Below are 24,715 nucleotides of genomic sequence, written 5' to 3' on the forward strand. Positions count from 1 at the left end.
GCGTAAAGATCCCTCCAAAATATATGCCTGTCAAGCGACAATGAACTGCTTTTCAGTTTATCTGTTTATCGTATCAAAATTAGCGCCCTCACAGGGTGCGCGCACAAACGACACACAAGACGCACAGCTAGGCGCAAGGAATGCTCAAAGTTGTTCTAGTGCTAATGCTTTGAGTCTTGAAAATGGCGCCAACAGGAGGCGTAAGGGCGCGCTCACGGAGACCTCTTGCTATGCTTGCCCTTGTTCTCGACCGCGCTCTTCCAGATAGACTGCCGTTCTGAGTGGGTACCCCTGATGACGCTCTGTATGGCCAGCGGGCTCTTGGGGCTCGTGGCGTGGTGGCTGATGGGGCTTCTTGGAGTCGCTGGGCTTGCCACGGAGGAAATTTTTCTGGACGCCGGCTTTCGAGGCGACGAATGCCGCTTGTGATGTGGCGATGACTTAGTCTCCTTGGTCCGCTCCGAATGCTTGGCTTCCTCGGCAGCCTCGTCGAATGCCTGCCTTGTGATCGTTTTCAGTGTCTGCGACAGACAAGCAGCCAAAGCAACATTGTATAGCCATGTTCAACGTGCCGAGGTGCATAAGCGCGCACAAGGTTCCCCATTAAAGGGGGGGGGGGGCGAAGTTTCATCGCAGCGTCCCCCCCTCCCCCCTGCGGTCGAGTAGAAAGGAAAGCGTGTTTCACAACAGATAAAAAAATGAAAATGAAAAGATTACGAGCTTCTTACAGTGGCTTGCCTTTGGTCCCTGCCTTTCCTGAAGTAAAGATAGGAGGTAAGCAGTTCTTGGAATAGAATAGATCAGGGGCCTGCGGCCGCCATTATCGTCAAAAACCTGCGTGGCCATAACTGAGTAAACGTATATGGGGCAGACGAACCCCCTCCCCCTGTGTGAATAGGAAAGGGGGGGGGGGTCACACCAATGCCGAGGTGGTTGTGCAGGATAAACAGACTACGCAACAGCTATCATCATTGGCACCTTCCTCGTCACACCACGTTCATATTTGCGGTTCTATAAAAGGTGACTAGCCCGATAGAGAGAGACAGGGACTTCAGGTTAATGATATCTCCACACCCTTGCAACCCATTACAGAGCACAGCACAGCGTCGGAGGGAAAGAGAGAATAAAGGAGCAGCCACCTTTCGAGATGGGCACCTGCACTACTGCAAGCAGAAGTAGCGGTGTTTTCAGGGACGCGCACAAAACCTATCATTAACGTGATCAAAGCTTAAAGTTTATTTCCACGTGGTTCGTTCTTGCAGTAATTACCGGTTATTAACATAAGCTCAGGCGTAATTGGACATAGTAAGGTTGCCGGCTGGGTGGGGAGCTGGGCAAGCGCACCAGTGCGGCCCCTCCTCGCTTGCAACTGACGCGCCAGCTGTGTTCATTGTAGTTGTCTGCTAACGCCAGCACCAAAGAGCCAATGTTATTTAATCGACAGGCATGCCGGTTGGCGCATTGTAGCGTTCCCTATCCCGCATTCAAGTTGCCTAAACCGCATTAGAGTCCTTGCCTGGTATAAAATGAAATAGCTCGCTCGTCCTTTTTCCTTTGTGGACTGCGTGTCCCTTGTCGTTAGGCCTCGTGGCGGTGGCCCCCCTTAAGGTTGCGTCGTCAGTTCGGATACCAGAGTACTTTAACGTCTTTAAAATTTCCTTCTGGGTTACCGGTAGTCAGTGTTGTAGCCGTTACCGAAAAAGAAGTAACTAACTACTCGATACGCTAACAAAAAAGGAACGCGTTACCGTTACAGTTACCGAAAAATAAAGTAACAGACGTTACTTAATTCCGCCGTTATTCCATGGTCAGAAATTTTAATCGGTGAATTTTCGCTACAGGAATCCCAAGTGACAGTTTTAGAACGCTGATATTTAATATAAAACTTCTAGCCCAAAGGGCAATTTTACGCGAAGTGCTTATTTAACGAGAATAAATTGCACAAGTGTGTCGTCCCTTGGCAATAGTATAGTGACCTAAAACCGCCTGTACAGCTACATGTGACAGCTTCCAAATCTGTAGCACATGGTAAAGCAATTTTTCTCAGCGTGACAATTAATACAAAATGAGAGATTATCATTAGAGACCGAATTTTAGGCAAAACTTATTTTATTCATAGCGTTCCCCACTTTTATATGTAACATGAATTTGAGGTTTAGAAGGACTTTTGTAGTGTTTTTATAGTCCTTATAAAGGTCTCTGGCGTTTAAGTCTAAATGCCTGTAAATACCTGTAAGGGCTTATTTTCAAAATCTGCGCCTATACGAACGCTATTTAGCCTCAAGTTTTGTTTTCGGGTGCAGTTAAAGACCGTTACTTATACTAACCAGCAACATTGACTGTTCGGAACTCTCTAGGATTCAACCTAACCCTCTACAACCAACTGCAGGAAAACAACCGCTCGCAGCAATGAAGGCGGACACGCCGGCCGTTAACATACGCCGCCGCCATACGCCGCCGCGTTAACAATGCCGTGAGTGCTTGGCGAATGCGAAACCGCGGAGAGTCGCTAAGGAAAAGGAGGGTGAAGAGCAAAAGAAGAAAGAAAAATGTAATGTCCAACGCCGCTTTTTTTTTGTAATTTACTCTTTAAGGTGTTCACCACCAGGGGACCAATTGGCTCCACGTGATTCGACCTGGCCAATAGGAGGCATCCCTCAAGTCTCGTCTATTAGCAGTCTGACTACCTGCCCCTGCTCTGTCGTCCTCAATCATGCCGAAAAGAATAACACCCAGGAGTGTGTCGATTCGACAGTGGACAGTTGACGCACCACGCTACAGAATAAACGGAGAGACCGTGTTCTGCGAACCGTGCAGGACACAGTTGCACGTCTATGTTTAACTGTTGGCGCCATTGTGCTAACATAATAATTTTTTTTTTCCTGTCGTACATACAGGTCGAACGCGTCTTCGTTTGCAGTTTTCATTTATGCAAAAATCTATTGTGCCTATGTTTACGATGTCGGGGTCGTAAAGCGTTGTTCTGCCCGCCTGTTTTTGGGCGCCTAAAACGCGCTTTCTTAATGCATAAAAATCTGGTATCTAATCATCATCAACGCTCTCCGTGAAGAAATAAAACTCTTAACAAATTTCGATTAATTCTGACGGCGTGCTTCTACTAACAAGACAGATGCTCAAATAGTAAAGTAATAAATAAATACTCAAACGACTTAGTTCCGGGGAAAAATATTTGTGCACATGTATACAATCTTTCCCCTTTAAACGGTATAATTGCCGCGAAAATTGCGAGCGCTTATGTGAAGGTGTTCCAAGGCCAGCCTCATTCGCTGAAAAATTCAGTAACTATAGAAACGTGTGCTTCGCAGTTGCCGATAGAACGAAGCAAATTCCATTTTGAAAACAAAGTTGATAACCAGCGCTAGATTATTGCATGGAGAACTTTCTAATAACTACTTGTAGAATTTAAGCAACAGCTTCATTTCAAAGCTGTCATCGGACAGATTGCCTCTCTTCTTAATGAATACGTTCGCACCTACGCTAAACAGGCGCTGGATGGACGCATTGGATAGTACTCCTATTGTGAACGCCTGGCGGCCCGGCATCAGTCCGCCGCTGCGACAAGAGAACGTCGGGACGAGATTTGCAATAGTGGCGCGTATGGCGCAAAGGAGCTTTGTGTAAAACTCCTGGAATAATTAATAAAAAAAATACGTGAGGAGTGACGTGACACTTCACGTTATCGAAAAATGTTAAGGTAAGTACGTTACCCGTTACAGTGCTAAAATGGTAACGAGTACGTTACTATAAGTTGCCGAAAAAAGTAACGCGTTACCGGTAACGCCGTTACTTGTAACGCATTACCGCCAACACTGCCGGTAGCACAACGGCACGCTTTAAGCGAGAAGTGCCTTACTTGAAACAATTTCTCCCAGGCGGCGACGACGGCGGTCGTCATGGCCGATCTGTTGCTCTCGAGCATCTGGGTCAACAGGACCGAGAAGAAGAGCTGAAAGTGCTTCACCTGGAGCCCTTCGAGGCGGGCGTGCTCGACCGCAGTCTGACGCGCCAGCGACAAGAGTGCTTCGTAGTCGTCCACCGACTCGATGATCGCAGCCAGCTGTTGGCCAACCGCGTCGCCGAACGCCCGGAACTTGGCGTCGTCACGAAGCTTGCGCAGTTCGCGGCCCTTGAACTTGGGGAACACCGTCTGGGTGTCTGGGTGTTCAGTGAACATGGCCAGCAGCAGGAAACTGCCGAAGTCCGGGCGCTTGCTGCAGAACATGTTCCAGGTGCGGTGCACAAGCTTGTTCTCGTGTTTCGTCATGCCCGTCGGAGTGCTCGGCGGCTCCTTGGCCCACAAGTTGCCCATAGCCGTCTTGTGCTGTCGTCCGGCTGACGTGACGTCAATGTCGTTCTCGTCGAACGCCCGAAGGCTCGTGGCACGTGCGCCCGCAACGGGAATACTGGCTGATTGGCTACGAGACGAACCGCTTGGTGGCTTGGATCTTCTTCTTCTTTTCCTTCGCGACCAACGTAATTATGATGAGCGCATGTCTGACAAACATTGATGCATTCCGTAACTCATTGACCAGTTACCTGGCCAACGAAGTGTAAACGTATTTGCCATTATCGCAGTCTGAACTCTGCGGTGTAACTTTTTTGCAATTTCTTATTGTATAGCATCGTAGTGTGTCTGTAAATGACATTAGATTTGCCGTGTGACAGGGGTATTAAGCACCTACTACCACGCTTTTTAAACCCTTGATCTGCCACCGCTGCACTGTTACTTCAGGTCTACCGGTCGTACTACTCTTTTGCAATAGCATTTGTATTACCAGTTGCAGTGCCTTTATGTTTAGCTTTTTGAATTCAAACACGTGTACTGTAACTTTTAAGCTTTTTTTGCCGTTGTACAGTAATGACCATTGTTACAAAGCCTTGTAAAGCGTTGTGGCAACTCCGCAAAAGAGTCTTGCAGGCTTCTGGGACACTGGGGGAACACCCCCCTCTCTCCCCTCGCCTCCTCCCTGCGGATAACGCATTTGTCACCCACACCTGCCGTCCTCCTCTGGACCGGGGGGCGCAGTGTTGCCCGCAAATGACCCTTCCTCGTATTTCAAGTGAGTGAGGAACGTGGTTTTGCTCGAAAAGATGATCATCAAATGAATGCTTCTGTTGGGGGTCTTTTTCGTAGGACCTGTTTTGCGAATAGTGGTCTACAGGTGTGCATTAATGCCATTGTTCGTCAAAATTTGACAGCTTCAAGAAGGGACAACCCCCCACCCCCCTCCCTTCACTCGTGGCGGATATGGAGAGAGGCACAACATTCATTTCAAGGAGCTTAAAAGCACTCTACTTTCACGGCGGCGTTTCAGTGCAGATACTGAACACTTTTATTCTCGGTGCTAATGAATAGCGGAGGTTGTCAAAGTTCGTGTTATACTGGCGGTCTTGAACGTGAAAGAGACTGCGCAGACAGCGTCATTTATTCTCACGTATCTTGGATCCCTCAATGTTTGTTGCTAACAGTGTTGTGTTGTCCAGGATAACTATAGGCTGTTCCCCTAACGCCAGGAAGAAGACATACCTGTTCGGTCCCGTTTCCTTTCTCGAGCCTGGACAACGATCGCCGCAGAATATATCCATATAAAGTGTCATCAAAACGTGCTTCCAAATAATCAATCTGTTTATCGCATCAAAATTAACGCGCTTACTATGTGCGCGTCAAAACGGCACGCAGACGCACAGCCATACGGAAGGAATGTTCAAAGTGGTTCTAGTGATGAGGCTGTGCGTCTTCAAACTGGTACCAATGGGAAGCTTCAGGGCGTGCTCATGGAGACTTTTTGCCGCCCTTGCCTTTGGCCCCGCTCTTCCAGAACGATTGCCGCTCTGAGTGGGCACCTTTGATGACGCTCTTTACGGCCAACGGGCTCTTGGTGTTCGTGGCCTTCTGGGTCGCATTTGCCGGGCTTGCCAGGCTGGAGGTTACAGTGTACGCAGGGTTTCCAGTTGACGAAGGCGGCACATCCCGTGGTGCTGACTTGGAACTCGCTGCTCGCTTTGAATTTTCAGCTTCCTTGGCAGCCTCGTCGAATGCGTGTTTTGTGATCATTTTCAGCGTCTGCAACAGACAGCGAGCCAAAGAAACGTCGCATAACCAACTTGGACGTGCCGAGAAGGTTGTACAGGAAAAATAGACTGTGCAACTGCTATCATCATTATCACCTCCCTTGTCGCACCTAAAGTCCCTAGATTTTTTTTTCTCTAGGGAATTTAGGCGCACCGCATTCTACATCGGTTGTTCTCTGAAACCCTTCCACAGTGTTGACGAGCCGGATAGAGAGACATGCGGCTTTGAGGTTAGTAATGTGACTAATTTTTGCAACCCATAAGAGAGCACAACGTGGCGGAGGGAAGGGAGGAGGGAGCGAAGGATAGATGAGTACCGACACTGCCGAGCGGAAAGTGGGGATCGAAAAACCGGCGCGCGCCTGGCAGCACTGGGAAACCAACCCAATACCTCCTTTACTGCAGGAAGACGCTCTGCGACCTCACTACCGTTGCGACGAAGGAAAGAGTCACATCGCACTGCAGGAACAGGCTACGACGGTGGCCATGACTAAAACCCTTACATCTAACCGCCTTGTCGTCAGAAAACACGGATGGAGCTACACGTTGGTACGGACTCAGCAGACCTGTTCAATCGTCAACGATCTTTATGAGTTGATCTGTATGAGACGTACCAAAGTGAAACGCAAGCACAACACAGAGGTCAACGCAACACTTGATGTGGATCGGATTGTGACATTGGGGTGTTTTAGGAGCGCCGGTTTACCTTACGGTGTGCACGGATATACCCCTTCCCTGCTAAGACACCCCATTTGTACAGCCTCTCCGCTAACCGCGGTGACTGGCAGTACTGCTTTATAAGAAGGATGTGTTTATGGACAGCGTTGAACTCCCGATATTTCGATACTGTTGGGGCGGACTTCCATCGCCGTGCCGGCGACGCACCGCTAAATGACTCCGGTGGCCCGTCTTCTATAAAAAACAACTCGAAAACCTTCTCTCCGTACGAAAACCGCGAGAGTGACAATAACGTGTAGGGGCGTTAAGGCAGCACGGGTAAGGCCTAACGACAAAATTCGTGCGTTTTGCATGGATTTGAAGAAGTTTGACTAAGTTTTGCCCCATGTAAGTTTGGCTTGTTACTGTATCCTGCTTATCAGGGGCGGATGTTTCCTATTTTCCGAGGGGAAGCGCTGATCCATGCGCCAGGGCGAAGGTACACTTCAAGCCGAAGTACCGTGTTTTCAGGTAGGCACAGACAGGCATAATCGCAATGATCAAAATTTGAAGCTTATTCCACGAGCTTTACTCTAGCAGTATGTCACGCGTAGAATGAAAGAATGAAGTTCAGCAGTAATTGGGAACAATAGGGTAGACGGCCGGGTGGGGGCAGGGCGAACGTACCTTTGTGACCCCCCCCCCCCCTTTTAACTGCCCTTCGGCTCCGTGCTAAATTCACCAGTAAGGTGTCATTGCTAAGTGACAGGCACGCCTATTGGCTCCTTGTACCCTTGCGTATCCCATAGTAAAAAGGAAAGCATTCCGTGCATAATATAAAACGATACGGTCGACCGAACCCCCCTCGTCAGCCCTCGCGCTTGTGGCCACCGTGAACGGCCGCGTTGTCAAATCCAATGCGAGAATACTCTTCAGTGCGCTTTGAACGCTTTCTTCGGCGTGTGCGAGCATAAGCGTGCGCAGGGTTCCCCTTCAGGGGGGGCGAAGGTTCTACGCAGCGCCCCCCTCCCTATTATGTCAATGTATGCGGCTGCCTTTGCGCCCCTCTTCTCGCCCCCCCCCCCCCCTACAATGTATAGGGCTGACTTTGCGCCCCCCCTTCTCGCCCCCTTGCCCCCCCCCCCCTGCGCACGCCTATGTGTGCGAGCAGTACAACCGCGTGGTTGAGCGCAGAATGACTCACCTCAAAGAATTTCTCCCAGGCGGTGATGGCGGCGGCCTTCATGGCCGATTTGTTACCCTCGATCATCTGGCTCAAAGCGGCCGAGAAGAAGCCCTCAAAGTGCTCTGCCTGGACTCCTTCGCGATGGGCGTGTTCGACCGCGTTCTTACGCGCCACAGTCAACAAGGCGTCGTAGTCGTCCACCGAGTCGACGATGGCAGTCAGCTGGCGGCCAACCGCTTGGCCGAACGCCCGGAACTTGGCGTCGTCGCGAAGCTGACGCAGTTCGCGACCCTTGAACTTGGGGAACAGCGCCTGGTAGTCTGGGTGCTGAGTGAACATGGCCAACAGCAGGAGGCTGCCGAAGTCCGGGTGCTTGCGGCAGAACGTGTTCCAGGTGGTTTGCACCAGCTTGTTCTCGCGCCTCGTCATGCCCGTCTGCTTGTTCGCCCGGTCCTTGACCCACAAGTTGCCCATAGCCGTCTTGTGCCGTCGTACGGCTGACTTGGCGTCGAAGTCGTTCTTGTGGATCGCCCTAAAGCTCGTGGCACGTATGCCCACAACGGGGGACTGAACGATAATTCAGTGGCTATACGAGAAATCAACTGATGATGAGTAGTAGTAGTAGTAGTATCCTCTACTGCATGGCTCATACCCACTCCGGGGGATTGGCCAAGAATTCATCTTATGAAACTTTTTTAGAGTGTTTTGAGTATTGAATGTTGATCGCAATAAAAAAAGAATGAATGAACGAAGGAATGAGTGAATGAATGAATGAATAAAAAATGAATAAAATAAATAAATAAAACAAAAATAATGTACGCAACAACGAAAGAGTGCAATAATAGTTTTTGAAACATTCAGAGCAGACACTTTAATCGTTCTCCCGAATAGGAATTAGAATAAGAATAATAATAAGAAGAAGAAGCACAATGATGAGTGATCGCTTTCTTCGTCTTGCTCTTCTTCTTTTGTCTATCATAAATATGGTGTTGATGACGTTGAGGATGATGATAATCCTTTTTTCATGGCGCATACCCGCTAAGGGGGATGGGCCAAGAAAGGGGTGACACGAGGTATATGCAAGAATGATTAAGTTAAGCGGGGCAAGAAACGGACGAAGTGAAACGAAACATGCGTTAACGAAAACATTGATCGTCCAAGCAGTCCGATTAACTGGTCGATAGTTCTCAAGGGATAATCATAAAAGAGGTGCAAAAGATTTAATAATGAAGATATGCAGGGTGCCCCAGCTAAATCTAGCCAGTGTTTAAGACTATGCCGACCGACTCTATGAAGACACGACGAAATGCATGTCGCTGACTATTCATGGAGTAAGTCAGACTACTTTTCAACGCGATAGCGTTAAAGAGCTCGTATCGCAGAAATTCCGCCGTCGGCGTCGGCGCCGTTGGTTGTGAACGAAAAATCATCTTGTCCGTGACCGAAAAATCGAAAAAGCTGCAAATAAAGTAAATAATAAAAATGTTGGGTCCGAGTGAGAATCGAACCCAGGCCGTCTGCGTGGCAAGCAGGTGTTCTACCACAAAAGCCACGCCTCTGCTTGGAGCTGCACTGAAAGTAACGTTCATACTTTCCAAAAATACGCGTCCTGTATACAGGTGTCACAGTACGAGATGTAATGTCGCAGTAATATTGTGTGGTACAAGCGTACATTGCCATCGGGCGTCACACCATGTCCATATCATAACGACTTGGTGGTTTAAAGACAGCCACCCATTACAAAAAGGCACACACATTACTACGCGTATTCCCTTAAGTCCACGTAGTGGGTGCATCGCAACTTCGAAAAAGTTTCTCGCGCATATTTGCTCCTGGTTAAAAGCATGCTACCCATTACATAAGGCGCACACCTTAGTGCGCGCATTCTGTTAAACACTCGTAGTGTTCGAAGTGCGCACTGGGGGCAGGTGATCGCTATCGCGTTCAACTCTTAAAGGCGAAGCTTAAGCGTCCCCCAATTTTTATTATACTGAATTGCATCGCGTTGCGCTGAAATACCTAGCACAGAAACAACCGCTCGTATTTGAACAAACCAGCAGTGTATAGTGGTACCGGCGGTGTTAGAAATAACTTATAAGCGAGGACAACATATACCTTGAAAATCACTGCCATGTGGTTAGCTTGTTTTTACAATAGACCCAAGTTGGAGTTATCACTAAATGTATATATAGTACGCCTACATAATTGTTTCCATTGCTTTAGTGCTATTGAGTTGAGCTCTGGCACGTTATTAAAGTGACGTCATTCAGACTCTGGTATTCGTTGGTGTGAAGAAGACCACCCCCGCATTTGGGTCGCACGATGCGGCGCGCCTCGCGAGTGGCTGCATTGCAGACCGCTTGCTATTGGCCGGTTTAGGCGCACGTCAAAGAACCCCTCGTGGTGGAAATTTACGGAGCCCTCCGCCATGGCGTCTCATAATTACATCGTGGTTTTGGAGCGTGAAACCCTAACAATTATTGTTCACTGTTAGTGCTGCTGCGGAAGTTGTAACGAGAGTGACTGCCACTCCGCTAGCGCGTGGGGCAATCAAAAAGAAGTGGGTTTGCACGCGCGGATTGGTATATTCAAACTAATAATAATAATAATAATAATAATAATAATAATAATAATAATAATAATAATAATAATAATAATAATAATAATAATATCTGCGGTTTAACATGCCAAAACCACGATAAGATTATGAGGGACGCCGTAGTGGAGGGCTCCGGAAATTTGGACCACCTGGAGTTCTTTAACGTGCACCTAAATCTATCTACACAGGCCTCAAACATTTTCGCCTCCATTGAAAATTCAGCCGCCGCGGCTGCATTTTCAAATTGTTCAGGTTAATAAGAGCCCCTATAACATAGGAAGGCAAGCAGTGCGAAACATTCTCCTTTATCTGGCAAGAATGTTACACGTAATCATGTATCAAGTAGCCTGAACCGAGGACACCTTATCGCTTCATAGTTAATTAATATTTATCGCTATCGGATTCTGCTGCTACATCTTTTCTTTTCCGATAAAGAATGACATACACGATCGCGCGAGCTGCCCGCATGCCGTCGCTACGCCTGCTCGCTCACCACGTACCCTTATCGATGAGCAGATATGAAACGCGAGCAACGTATGCAGCCATCCGATCCGGAGCCAGACTTCGTACATCGGCGCGCTACAGGATGAGGAAAAAAAAAAACAATTCGAATAACGCCTCTATGCTATATCCAGGCGCGATTTACAGTACGAGAGCGAGCGCCGCGGTGACGCAAGACGCCACAGGAAACGAGAGTCTAGCTTGCCGGCCCTTATCGGTTCCCACGACGCTTGCTGAGCGAAGTTTCCCTTTCGAGCCAAGAGAAAACGCCTTCGTTCCACTCGCAGTCGCGGTGCGTCGCGTTACTCGCGCCCCTCGGATATACACCATATACACTTTCTGCTTTGTTCTCCAACCATCGCCGTGCGGCATCATGGCATGTGAGTACACCGCTCCTATACTACAGTGGTGCGCAGATATTGGAAACAAATTTAATACCGAACTGAATATTGGTCTTCCGAATTGAATTTTGTTCCTGTATTGTTCGTAAAACAGTGTCTGTTGAATAATTTGTTAATTTCAACTGCATTTAGGTGAACGTGAATTTGGCACGAAAACACGAGTTTCATCGCCACCGGTATACTACTTAAGCATGAATTACAAGCGCATGCGTGGTGCGCTGGCCTGTATAGCTACTTGATCAGCCAGACTTTGACCGACTTATACAAATTGACTTATTATTATTTTAAGTCAATAGCGGTGGCCAAGAGCGAGAAATAGAGACGCGTTGGTCTTAAAGATAGCGACGCAGATTAAGTAGATTAAACGAGGCAGAATTTAAGCCTCGTGCGTAACTGTTATAAACAGTCAAAAATGAAATGAAGACATAAATATTTAGAGAGGAATCAGAGCAGGGTCAAGCGCCGTTAAAAGATCAGCTGCGTTCTCGGACGAGAAGATCGCACTGTACAAAAATTACCTTGTGCGCACTGTAGCTTCGCACAATGTATAGCATTGCACGGAAACAAAGGTCTAGGAGACGTGAAAACTAAGCGCACCGGGAGCGCCGGAATGGCGGCCTCACTTTTGTGTCAGACGGAGTGATGAAATTTCAATGAATACGCGACGTGGCCCAGACTTATCGGGGAAAATGGCGTCTCAAATATGCAAACGAACTGCTTAATCTTAGCGTGCGATGTGATGTGCTTGCTTATCTGTTCGTTTACTGAATTATCAATAGGCGCCAAGCATCCCTTGCTCTAGCACTCTATGGAACAAGCGCCGCAATGACTGATGCTGTATACGGAATCGGCGTAACCAGGGTGAGGGAGGGGGTGAACCCCCCCTCCCCACATAATTTTTCAATTTTGCATGTGTGTGGTGTAAATACACGCACGCCTAAAAATGGACTCCCAGTAACGAAAAAAAAAAATCTGGCTACGCCCTTGCTGTACAATGAAAGAACAGGTCGAATTTAAGGTTTCCTTTTGTACAGTGGAGAAGAAACAGCTAAGCACCAAACAGAACAGGCAAAGGTTAAGTGACCCCGCTTTGTAAGTAAGATGATTATGAAGGGTAAGAGCACACTGAAGACGAACACACAATTGTGTGTTCATCTTCAGTGCGCGCTTACCCTTCATAAGCATGGAATACCAACATGCCCACTTTACCACCTTGGTAAGTCACATGACTTGTCACTCAGGATACTGCCGCGAGGCGCCTTCACTCGAACTTCAGTCTGACGTGAGCGAGCACCCGCCTTTCCTGAGCTCCCGGCGCATGTGGGAACTCGATTATGAATATCTTGAATTGCGTGCTATTGTTTGAATTCCTGAAGAAGATATGAGGCTAGCATGGTTTGTGATGACCTAGAACGTTTCTCTATCACCAATATACCCTCAAGCACAAAATTTAAAATTGATTCAGTTTCCTTGGCTGCTCTATTCCGTGTAACCTTAGCAGAGGAAAAGTATTTTCCTCTCGCCGTAGAGCTTGCCTTAAAGACCAAAGTGGGCTTATGGCTTAGGCGAAGTTGGCTTATCAGACAAATTGTGTGATGGGGAAAAAAAAAGTACGCAACAGCCTGTCCGCTTCTTCCATCACCCTCTCACTCATTCTGTGTGTGGACAAGTGCGCACTCGCGTGCGCTTTTTTTGTAGATTCTGCGCTGGAAAACTATTAAGCATCCTGTAAAGCAGGGAACCCAAACACGCGGCCCACGGACCTTCCGCTAGCGGTCCGGCCCGCACATGACTGCCTTCGTGCCATATTTTCTTTATTGTCCTATTAAGTATGTTCATAAGCTACAGAGTTTAAAGCATTTTTTTTTCGTGAGGCACACCCTGTACTCACCATGTGTTGATACATAAACGTGAAACGACTCTATATTTGAGAAGCGGCTGCAAAAGTTCAGGCATTTTGAAGATCGCTGTCGATATGTTGTAGGAATCTTGCCGCCGAATCCCCTTCAGAAATGACCCATATATGTGAATATGGGAAAGGTCTTCTGTCAAATGGCACAAACAGCGACCCCCCCCCCCCCCCACCCCCCCCCCCCCCCCCCGCCTTACCTCTTCACTGTCCTGGCCCTTGCGATACCAAGTTTCATGAATGCGTGTAGCTGGGGTGAGCTGAGAGCCCTGCTGTAAAGGACGGCTCGACGAGGTAGGGGAGTTTCTACAATGGCTTCTTCTCGGAAGCGTGTCGCGCCGTTACTTCATGTTCGAGGCGGCGTCATGTCTAACGTGAGGCTTCTTTGATAGATCGGCGGGAGATTTTTGACAGCCGCACAGCATGCATCGCCTGAAGACGTTTTCCGGAAGCGGCGACCGAGGAGGGGTATGTTCTAATGACCGGCTCGTTACGCACTCATCGAGGAATTTACAAGCAGATGTCCACAAGATGGCCAAAAACGGCCGTTGTGGGAAGTGACTGAGATGCGATCGCTTGTTGCAGGAGAGCACAAAAGTATATATCTGCGAGCGGTTCGCTTTGCCACCTGAACTGGACGGTGCGGTTATTGTATGGGATGAGTATGCTTTCCGCAATGTGACTGCGAAACACTTGTTGTGGACTTGTACATGTAGTGCAATATATGCTATATACTTTTATATAGGAGGCACTGGTACAAAGGCCTGCATTTGACCCGTATTAGGCACCTCCGTGCAACAGGCCTCAGGCTTGGTTGACCGCACGACCTTGATCGCTGGACCTTCGGACCGTTCCACCGCTCACTGTTACAGTTCATACATGAAGCAAATTTGCGTGTGTATTTATGACACCGCGTAATGCTCTGCCTAAGGGCAGGCTTTCGAGATAAAACAAAAACACAATTGCCTCGTAGTTTCCCTCTCTCAGGCTGTTTGTATATGGAACGCCGAGAGAGACGGGGTGTTTCCTGCAATGTTCCTAATTTCGTAAGACCAAGCCTTCTTTTTCAGTTCGCGTACTTCCTTCTGCAAGTATAAAATATCGACAATCTTCGTTTTCCCTCAAACAAACACCGCTGTCTTCCTGTCTTTTTAACGCGTTGCGCCTAATATTTTTTGTTATTTAACTCTCAACGCCTTAACTTCTTCTCGAGCTTCATTGTTAACCTACAAGGTTCTGCCCCGTACACTAGTCTCGGTAGGATGAAGTGACTTCCTGCATCGTTTCGAGGACAACATTAAGCGGCCTATCATGAAGTCAGCTATGTCACGTAAATCTCTTTTCTTTGTCATAGCAGTTTTTTAGCGCTATTCAGTAAGGCCCCATGAAATTGTGCCAGTCCGCCCAACTTGCCACACCTGTCTCCACGACTTCCAAATATGTCCACTAAGCCCAGTGCATTTTCGCTGTCTATAAACGCTATAGAAATAGATTGCTTGTACTCAGCAGGTTCCTTACTGATCTGGCGGATGACATGGATGTGATTCACTAGAATATGCTCATTCCTGAAGCCTGATTATGTTCAGCATTACCATGGTGAATACCTTGCGTGGACTTATCAATCTTGTATCCCTTTACTTTTTAGTATAATGCTGATGTTCTTTGAACTCTCGCGTACTGTTGATGTGCTGAGGCACTGTGCTTAAAAGGTAGGAATATTTTGAAGGATAATATCGCATCCTTCTTTCATTATTTCGGCTGCTCTTGCACCAGATCAGGACGCTTCCTTGCGGGACGTGTTGCGAGACCCTCCCAACGTACTGCGACTATATTCTTTCGCTCAAGATATTCTTCGTGGCGCAAAGTTTCAAACAAGAAAAAAAAGGGGACAGGCAAAAAAGACAGCGGAGCACCAGCTACCAACTGTTTATTAACGGTCAAAAGTACAACAAGACCTGAAGTTCCGAGTATGAACAGCAGAGTGCAAGCATGACTTCACATATGTCATCACCAAAGATGCCTATGAAAAAAAGAACAGTACAAGATCCCTGCCGCGAGGGATTTTGAAGCATTACACATAAAAAGGAAAGGTTCCGCTTTAATTAGTGACACATTGTCGCGCTGTATGCCTCGGAAATGCGCTTTATTGAGATACGTATTTCTTCAAGATTTGTTTGGCGTCATGTTTACATTATGCTGCGCATGGTCGCAAGTTTACATTGTATTGCAGCTTTGAGCTCATTGAAAAGTTGGTGATTGGTGCTCCTCTGTCATTTACATGCCCCTTTCGTTTTAAACCTTGCACCAGGAACAACGTGTTAGGCAAGCTTGTTGAAACCAACTAGGCCAACAACGAGCAGCTTTACTTGCCAAGAACAAATTCTATTGATTATCTATCTCGCACGCCAAAGCGGGAAAGCCGAGGAAATGGAAGGGGGAGAGCGAATGCTCGGTTAAAGTTTATTCCCAATATTTCTTTAAAACAAGAAAAATTCGAAGCTCTCAACCAAACCTGAATTCACGTTTCTCGGCTTTTGTTCCAAGTGCTTCTTACAACGCATAGGCGAAGAACGAGCCTGCGTATCCGATGCATTGATAAATTCATTATCCATCGCATCTGGATACGTATCTACGAGCCGTTAGTGGTGATGCGTTACAAATGGTGTGTGGTTCTACAGACATGCGAAAAAGAAACCTCATGCGTGTGTATACCCTTGGGTTATTTGCAACGATATTTTCTTTTGATCAGCAAAAGTGCACCTCCTCCAAACCGCGAGAGGCCAACCCAATGGCTAGCATTCCAAACCTTCACTCGATTATAGCTCTGCAGGTTCTGATGCCGCACGCTTTTCCGTCACTGTTATCACCTTACTTGCCCCTTCAATTGCCGCTTCTAAAGTCAGCGTATTCGAGGTTTAATTCGTTTGAGTCATGCTGAGTAAAGGTGCACACTTATGTACGAAGTCAAGGCCGAAGTTTACCTTCTTATATACCTAGACTGCATCCAGATTGTCAACTCTGCTCTAGACTAATTTTGCCCGGTGTCTCTTCATTGTGACAACACTCCCAGCTCTCACTAAGATATGATTCCTATCCGTTACTCTACCTAACATTTCTAGAACCTGCACTGCGCTGGAGCCAGCACAGACCATAAAATGGATATTATTTCGTAACGCATTATTTGTTTGGAGTGGTTCCTTCTCGGAATTGTAGCAGCACCTGTATGATTTCTTTTCTAGAGCTTCTGGTCACAGGCTCAATGCCTTACGTGCCAGTGCCCCTTCCGCAGGTCTTGATTTACCCCTCTTTCACACTGACGTCGCCCGTGAATACTGTACACTTTGTTTGAATCATTTTCGTTGCAACTTGAACATCCTCACGCATAGGCAGCATTTATTGTTCACCATCGCTGGATGTTACTGCTTTGGCTTGCACAACATTTATTGCACTTTGCTTCATTACAAGTGCTACCTGTTTACTTAGCAGGGGCGTAGCCAGAAATTTTTTTCGGGGGGGGGGGGGGGGGGTTCAACCATACTTCATGTATGTTCGTGCGTGCGTTTGTATGTGCGCGTGTATATATACGCAAGCAAAACTGAAAAATTTCGGGGAGGGGGGGTTGAACCCGCCCCCCCCTTGCTACGCCCCTGTTACTTAGTGCAGTACAACTAAGTGTTGCTCGATATGTACTTAAGTCTTAGAGTTCTTACCCCGACCTCTATAACACAGCAGTCCGGCTCCGTGTTGCAGGGGTTACGGTTCTCGGCTGCTGACCCGAAGGTCGTGGCGATCGCATTTCGATGAAGGCGTAATGCTAGAGGCCCGTAATACAAATAAATATTATGACGCTAAGAAAATGGAGAAAAAAATGAAATAAATGAGAAAAAAAAGGAAACTGAGGAGTAGATTCATTCTATAAGTGAACATTTAAGAAACTCTTCTAAACCAAAACCAGCGAGTGATGTTACTGCCTCTTCTCCCTTCTCTCTTCTTCACCGTCAGCATGTTCCGTCCCATGGTCGAATCAACTCAAATAACGCATATGTCCTTTAAAAAAAACGCATAATCCAGCAAATTTTATTGAAAAACAGCTCGTAATTTCAGCAGCGTTAGTGCGACTCTCAATCAATATAACCTGGAACGCATGTCCAGTGATGTAAGTGTACAAGGATGTTAGACATGGAAAGTATTGCATGCAGCATAGTGGATAGGTCCTGTGCACGCGCACTCCTAATGCCTTCGGCCCTCTCTTTATTCGGGTAAGCGGCGATGTCGGGAAACCATCTAGGCATCGACGCTACTAGCTTGGCTGCACTATGTGCGTTCGTTATCGCAAGTCGCGCACACATCCTCTCCCTGCTGAGCAATCGTTTCCGCATTTCGTAATGCCCCTGCTTGCCACCAGTACCAATGAGGATTTTCCTCACAAATTAGGAAGTGCGTATGTTTGACCGTGAATCGAGTGTGTATTGCGCAGAAAGGACAAACAATTGGAGAATGTTGTCGGGGCGGGCACTGACTACAGCACGGAGTTAAAAAACAAAGCGTTTCTTCTGTTCTAGGATAATGTAGAATTGCAACAGGGTAGCTGCTTGGGCTGGTTGGTACTGCATTCTTTAAAGGAACCCCTTTTTTTGTGCGCAAAACGTTTGAGGAAAAAACTGGAGATAGGACAGAGCGCACACTTACAACCATTTTATTGCTCAGATGGCGGGAGAATATATACACGTTCAGATGGGTGAGGGGATGAAGCAACCATGAAAAAGCACCCATCTGAACGTGTATATATTCTCCCGCCATCTGAGCAATAAAATGGTTGTAAGTGTGCGCTCTGTCCTATCTCCAGTTTTTTCCTCAAACGTTTTGCGCACAAAAAAAGGGGTTCCTTTAAAAAATGTAGAATTTGCTCTCTCGATTAGGCAATAACCGGCGCATGCAAACACGCTCAAGTGTGGTGAAGTGTGTTTATAAAAACGGGCAGTGTATGCAGTAAAACCTCGGTGATATGAATCTCGCGGGATCACCAAAAATATTCGTATCATCCGAAATTCGTATCACAAGAAAGTATGGAAAATTGGCATGCGGCAAAGGAAAGCTGGCGTACATTTTTAGTTATTGTTTTTCAGGGCCGCAGTAAAGTCACGCACAGCTCTGAATGATTACTACTGAAGTTGTTAGACGTCAACGATCATACCTGCACTCGTAAATATACGGCCTGTGCGCGCGTGTGTAATTATTGAACCAGGTGTGTTGCGACTCGCGACAGCTAGTAGCCCTTTCCAAATCTCAGTCTGCTTTTCCGCGTGACACTAGAGTAGTGCGGGGAAAATGAAGGACAGAAAATTTCAGAACCGCGGTCCTATGTTATTTTTTTCTTATCGAGGTGGTGTTGGGGATGTTTTTCGAGAGATCCTCGAAATGTTTTTCAGATGTTTTTAGAGAGATTTTTCTTTCGGTCCTCATCCGCCTTTCATAGGATGTCTGATGCACGAGGACATCGCTTGCATGGAAGGACATGACTTGTAATCTAAACGCGAAAACACACGGAAGCACATTAGGGCCTCCAAGATTCGCGCACACAATATCAGAGGCTACGACGCGTCACTGAATGTTTATTGCGATCATTGTGTAAGAAAAGTATTTTTCTTACACCGTGATTCTGGCGATTCGGCGGTGCGGTGCATGCCCGCGCTTGCGTTTCTGCGCTCGCACGTGCTTGGCGCGTCTTCCGCGACAGCGCGGACAGCCCATCTTCGTACCTGCTTGGTAGCGTACGTTCGTATCAAACGTCGCGGGGTGAAAACCTGTTAGTAAACAACCGTACTCCATTACATTGCAGGCCAATGGGCCTCGGCCGGGACTAAAGAAAAATTCGTATCACCCCGAAATTCGTATGAGCCGTGATCGTATCACCGAGGTTTCACTGTAGGTAAATTCACTTATTAAGCACGATTTTCATCGAAAACTGTTGTGTTAAACGAAGCTGAGGGAAGGGGGAGGGGAAGGGGTTACGCAAGGCACGATATATAAAAAAAAACAGTCCGTGCAGTTTGAGTCGCAATGAACCTTGATGCGACGCTGTTTAAGGTTCGGCGAAGGGGCCTAAAGCCCCAACCTGGTTGCACGCACCTGTAATAACGCGTCGGAGCGTGTCGTGCAGACTCGACGTCGCGTTGCTATGGTGAGAACGGCCACGCTACTATGCGCTTCGTGAGCTGCCACGCGTCGCCGTGGCAAAGGCAACGGAGACATTTGCCTGTATCACCGCTAACGGTGGCATGAGAAAGATTGGCTTATTTGAATAATGGGGTGTCTAAAGTGTGTCTCTTCAACAAAGTGGCTCACAACAGTCAAACCACTCACGAGATCGAGAGCCCCGATTGCCCTACCAGGGTTGCCAGGTTTGGCTACATTGTGCCAATTTGGCTATTTTTTGAGGCTGCTGGCGGCAAGAAATACGTCTTGGCTACTGAGCTATTTTTTGGCTGCTTTCTTGTTCCCTCGATTGCAGCCTAGTGCTCAATATATTGCGACATCGAAGCCGCTGCTTTTCGAGTATGCGGTGTCAAAATATGGCGACAAAGGGGTATTTCCAGCTCCCGAAATTAGCACTTCCATTACACAAACGAAATTCACCTATTGCTGAACGCGACTTTTAAATGTAATTGGAATTGGACAGGACAAACGAAACGCTCCGCATCTAGGACGCTCTGCACTCATCGACATTGGAAATCGGATATCCGACGAACTGTACGTGTTATTTCTTGGAATTAGGTTCGTATTGCAACTCGGAATTATTGACTGCTCGGACTTCGCCATCACGCGAGAAACGACTGCGAAAGTGATTACAATTTATGCTTCAATCCCAGAAGTGTGATTTTGAGCACAATCATGGAGGACTCATTTTTATTGTAGTCACAGACTCACAGGGCTGTACTTCTAGTCCTTTAAAAAAAAGTCACGCTATAACCGTGAAGAGAGTGCCATTTCTTTAACAGCGCAAGAAACTTCGCCATCCTGCACGATATGATCGCTAAGATAAAAAAAAAACGTATGCTTTAATCTAAGCAATTATAATTTTGAGGGGTTTTTGCTGTACTTATTTATATGTCCACCGAAACGCGCTTCCATTTAGTCATTTAAGTAAAAATGTTGCAGTTTTTTTTTTTCACACACGCATGGCTACTTTTGACTATTTTTACAGCCCTTGGCTGTAGTTGGCTACTTTTTGGATAGTTTTTGCGATTTCATGGCTATTTTTTACCCTTTCGACTTGACAACCCTGCGCCCCACAAGGACGCCGGCCGCCTCAGGAAAGCGGTACGCTTTGCCTTTCGTGTTTGCTCTTCCCATAGGGGACATTGAGAACACTCTCTCGCTTTAAACCCCCTATTCCCCAACCCCAGTGCAGTGTAGCATACCGGATACAAACTTCTGGTTAACCTCCCTGCCTTCCTCTGCTCCTTCTCTCTCTCTGATTTGCGCAGTGTATAGTAGCAGGCTAGAGCATACTATCGCTCAGGCCGACCTCTCTGCCTTTCTGAAAATAAACCTCTCTCTCTCTCTCTGATTGCATATGTAACCGGACGACATTAGAATATAAATGTTGTGTTGGTGAATAATCGTGTTGGCGAAAATAAGCGCTGTATGACGAGCTCGCACTGGGTCGGAAACGGCATCGGCCGAGGCTTCCGCCTAGCTAGGGCTGCTGTGGCTTCCAGCAGAGCCGTCAGTGAATGCGAGCTACAACAGCTCGAGGCTTGCTCGTAGCTCACGAAGGAACGCTTTTATTGACTGTGTTCTTGAAAAAGAAAAACTACACCATCTCCCGCTAAAGGGGACCATGAGGCGATGCGAAGCAGCGTTTCGGCATCAGAGCCCGTGTTTCATCCGTAGCAGTTTCTCGCCGACATTGCCGTTTGCGCTGGGCTTCCCTAGCCCGGAGCTCCGGGTCCGCTTGCCGACGTTTACGTAGCCCTTCGGCGCGTCGAGCCTTCCGCTGCTCCGCAATATCGGCAAGCGTTAAGGTATTACTGCAACTGGCGCCGACGTTGACGTTGGAAGTCATGACACCGGCGCAGCCAGCGCACTGACTGAGCGTGTGCCGACGTAACGCGAGCCTTTTATCTAAGCGAGGAGGGGGAGTGGAGAGGAGGTGTGTGGAGAGGGTTTGCGCATGCGCAGTAAGGGTGGTCCACCACCACCATCACCGGATTGAACTTCGCCATAAGATGCTTCGCATCTAAAACGAGGTAGTGCTGCGCAAATCTGTTTTGGAGCTCTCGACAAGGATACGAAGTCTTCCGAACGTAGTACGTACTGATGCACTGGATATCTGGGCGGAGCACAGGCACTGCTCGTTCGTTCGTCCTGTGCTTTGAACCGGCGCGTACGCCACACGCCGGGACGCACTACGCCGGATGTGCCAACACTGCCGAGTGCACCGCGAGCCATCGACAACATCGCACGACTTCACCGAGATGATCGCACTGCTGTAGGTATAATATATAATCGCATGCACTCACGCAGCCAGCCAAACGTAGCTTGATGGAAGTGGTGTCACGGATGTCAAATCAAAACATCTTTCCGGAAGCGACACGATCTTGAGATGCTCCTCACGTTGGGTCTCTCAAGCAGGCGACGCCCGCAGCAGCTACCGACGCATGACGCAAAAAAAGAAAAAAAGCTTAAAGCCCTAGCTCTCGCCTTCGACGCGCGTCAACGCGTGATCCGTCCTCCTAGGCTGACTCTGACGTGGAGTATCGCGTGCTGACGTGTTCCAGCTTTTACGTGTGGTTGGGGCCTTGGCCTGGGAAGCGTGCAGACAGTCGCGTGGCTGAGAGAATCGTCAGGGCCGCCCACCACTGCTATTCGGCGATTCGGCGGCGGTTAACGATTACACCCTGACCAACACTTCAGTCTATTTTGACCGCATGTATGTAGAGTCTGCAGGTGTGCAATTAATAACATAAAATATCTTTCATGTTGCAGTGTGCTAAAGCACTTCCTTGATGACTGCTTGGTCCTGGGTACGATTGGCGTTTTACTGGTGCTCTTGTTAGTAATTTCTGTAGCTCATGTTGTATTTGAAATTTCTGGGGCTGTTTGCATCTTCTAGGTCGACAACTACTTCTTCAGGCGCGCATGATCCTGCGACCGGCACGGAAAGCCCACGGCTCTGTTGTTGGTGAAGCTGGCCATCAATGAGTGACAGTGCGAAAAGTGCATTGCGCTGCGGCAAACCTTACAGTACTGCGTAAGACGGACCAACCACGGGGAAATAATCTGTAAGGTTGTACACCGCCGTTGGGCCCTGTAGGCGCACTAAGCTGCTAGGTAAAATACTAAATGCCGGTTTCGATTTTAGGCCTGAGCAGTTCTAGGGCTAGCCATTGCCCCCCCCCCCCCCCCTGCGATGAAAATTTCTGTCCGCAACCCTGGCACCAGGTTGTGGAGTGTCTTTTTACTACAGGTGTTCATGCACGCGTTTTATGGGTATTTTTATTGTCTGTGGCACTTCTGCGGATACTTGTATGCTTAAAGGGACACTAAAGGCAAATATTAAGTCGACGTTGATTGTTGAAATAGCGGTCCAGAAACCTCGTAGTGCTGCTTTTGTGCCAAGGAAGTGCTTATTTTGAAATAAAATCACGTTTTAGTGGTCCGCATCGCGTTAGCGCGCTTCAAATCTCCCGCCTGAAAATACGACTTTCATACGTCACTGCTGCCGTGCCCAACGTTGCCCGCTTTTACTGCGCGGCCGCCGACACTAGTAGCAGCCGAGCGGAAGTAGCGGGACCCACAGTAGCAACAACGGCGCTGCGGCAAAGGCTTGCTCGGATGGGCACATTCAAAGCCTTCACCAAGTTGCGATTGGTCTCGTAATCCTCAGTACGAAAGTGCAGCGAGCACACACGCAGAGGTTTTGACTGTTTAGCACACTGGCGCAATGGCATGACACTAAGCCACTTCGAGCGTAAGGGTTCATTCCGCGGCACCCAGTCAAAAGACACACCGGTTTCCTTGCTGCAGCACTGGCGTTGTGCACCATTCGGGCATCCGGCAATATCACACGCATGCGGCATTTTGTCGAACTTTCTGTCAGAGCGACTTTCACGAGCGCGCAAAACACGCACGGCAGTACGCGATCCCGAAACTACCACTGAGACGGACGAGGCGCAGTTCGGCGAAAACGGAACCTTTGAACCAGGCGCGCCGTTCCCCATGGCAACGCCACGGAGGTTTTGTTTTCCATGAATCAAGCGGAAACGAACAAACAGCATTTTATTACGTCTTTTGATGCTCGGACTGTTCTTTTTTTACGGCTGCTAGTTTGATTACTAGTGATTTATTGTAGGCCGACTTCCATACGTCATCGGGATCACTTCGAAAATGTCCCACTCGTGGCGCTCATCATGTGATACATTTAGCTTAATTTCTCGGTAAGTAGGGCACTGCTGTTGATAATATTGCCGTTTTAGAAGTTGTCATACATTGGGCTTTCACTCTGACATAATTTGTTATTTGCCTTTAGTGTCCCTTTAAGCGTTTTTTTTTTTAGTTATTTCGGAAAATAACATTATATAGCGAGAGCCTTTTACAAGCCATCATGGAAACGGCAACCTGTGCAGCGTGCGATTCTGCAAAAAAAGTAAAAAAAAAACGGATGCAATACGCTTTTTGGACTGAAGAACTAATTTTCGTTCACCGAAAAAAAATTGCAACCTACACAGTCGCTCTTCTGTGAATACAAGAAAGCTTCTGCTATTTTAACGGCTACAAAAATACACAGCTTCAGTAGCCATGCGAATCTCCAGAAACGCTTCATGCCGATGAAAATACGTGATGCAATGTTCATCGATGCATCCTGCTGTAGAATCTCATGTGCGCGCGGTAGTAGTCGAACGGTGATGATTGCGTTTTATTGTCTGCAATGACACAATAGCGTGGTATTAGTCATAATAAATTTCTGAAGAAAACTACGGAAAATTCACATCACGGAAAATTACGGAAAATCACATCAGGTGTCGACCGGCGCCTAGGAGTGCTCATGCTAGAGAAATCTGCAGAAAGGAAACTGTCCTCTAACACATCGAGTGAGCGTGCTTGAACATCCTATGTAGCAATAGTCGCACAGTTATCCACGCTGAATAGCATCGCGTGGTTTAGTGGTGGTGGTGAGCAGCCTGACCTTCGGGTTAGACTGCTGACCCGAAGGTTGCTGGTTCGAATCCCGGACGCGGTGGCCGCATTTCGATGGAACCGGATTGCTAGAGGCCCGTGTCCTCAGATTTAAGTGCACGTTAGGAACACCAGATGGCTGAAATTTGCGGAGCCCTCCACTACGACATCCCTCATAATCGTATCGT

At 47.7% G+C, this 24,715-nt stretch overlaps 2 protein-coding genes across 2 annotated transcripts; both read right to left on the bottom strand.

The window, feature by feature from the left end:
* Nucleotides 1-212: 212 nt before the first annotated feature.
* LOC119374258 (myoglobin) lies at nt 213-4,408 on the bottom strand. Its single transcript, XM_037644334.2, has 2 exons — nt 3,875-4,408; nt 213-521 (listed from the first exon to the last, which is right to left on the bottom strand). The coding sequence occupies exons 1-2, from the start codon at nt 4,328-4,330 to the stop codon at nt 213-215; spliced, it is 765 nt and encodes a 254-aa protein (XP_037500262.1). The 5' UTR covers nt 4,331-4,408.
* A 1,386-nt stretch (nt 4,409-5,794) lies between these two features.
* Nucleotides 5,795-8,410, bottom strand: LOC119374259 (globin). Its single transcript, XM_037644335.2, has 2 exons — nt 7,955-8,410; nt 5,795-6,085 (listed from the first exon to the last, which is right to left on the bottom strand). The coding sequence occupies exons 1-2, from the start codon at nt 8,408-8,410 to the stop codon at nt 5,795-5,797; spliced, it is 747 nt and encodes a 248-aa protein (XP_037500263.1).
* Nucleotides 8,411-24,715: the final 16,305 nt, after the last annotated feature.

This window comes from Rhipicephalus sanguineus, chromosome 11, assembly GCF_013339695.2.
Source record: "Rhipicephalus sanguineus isolate Rsan-2018 chromosome 11, BIME_Rsan_1.4, whole genome shotgun sequence".
Taxonomy (NCBI): Eukaryota; Metazoa; Arthropoda; class Arachnida; order Ixodida; family Ixodidae; genus Rhipicephalus; species Rhipicephalus sanguineus.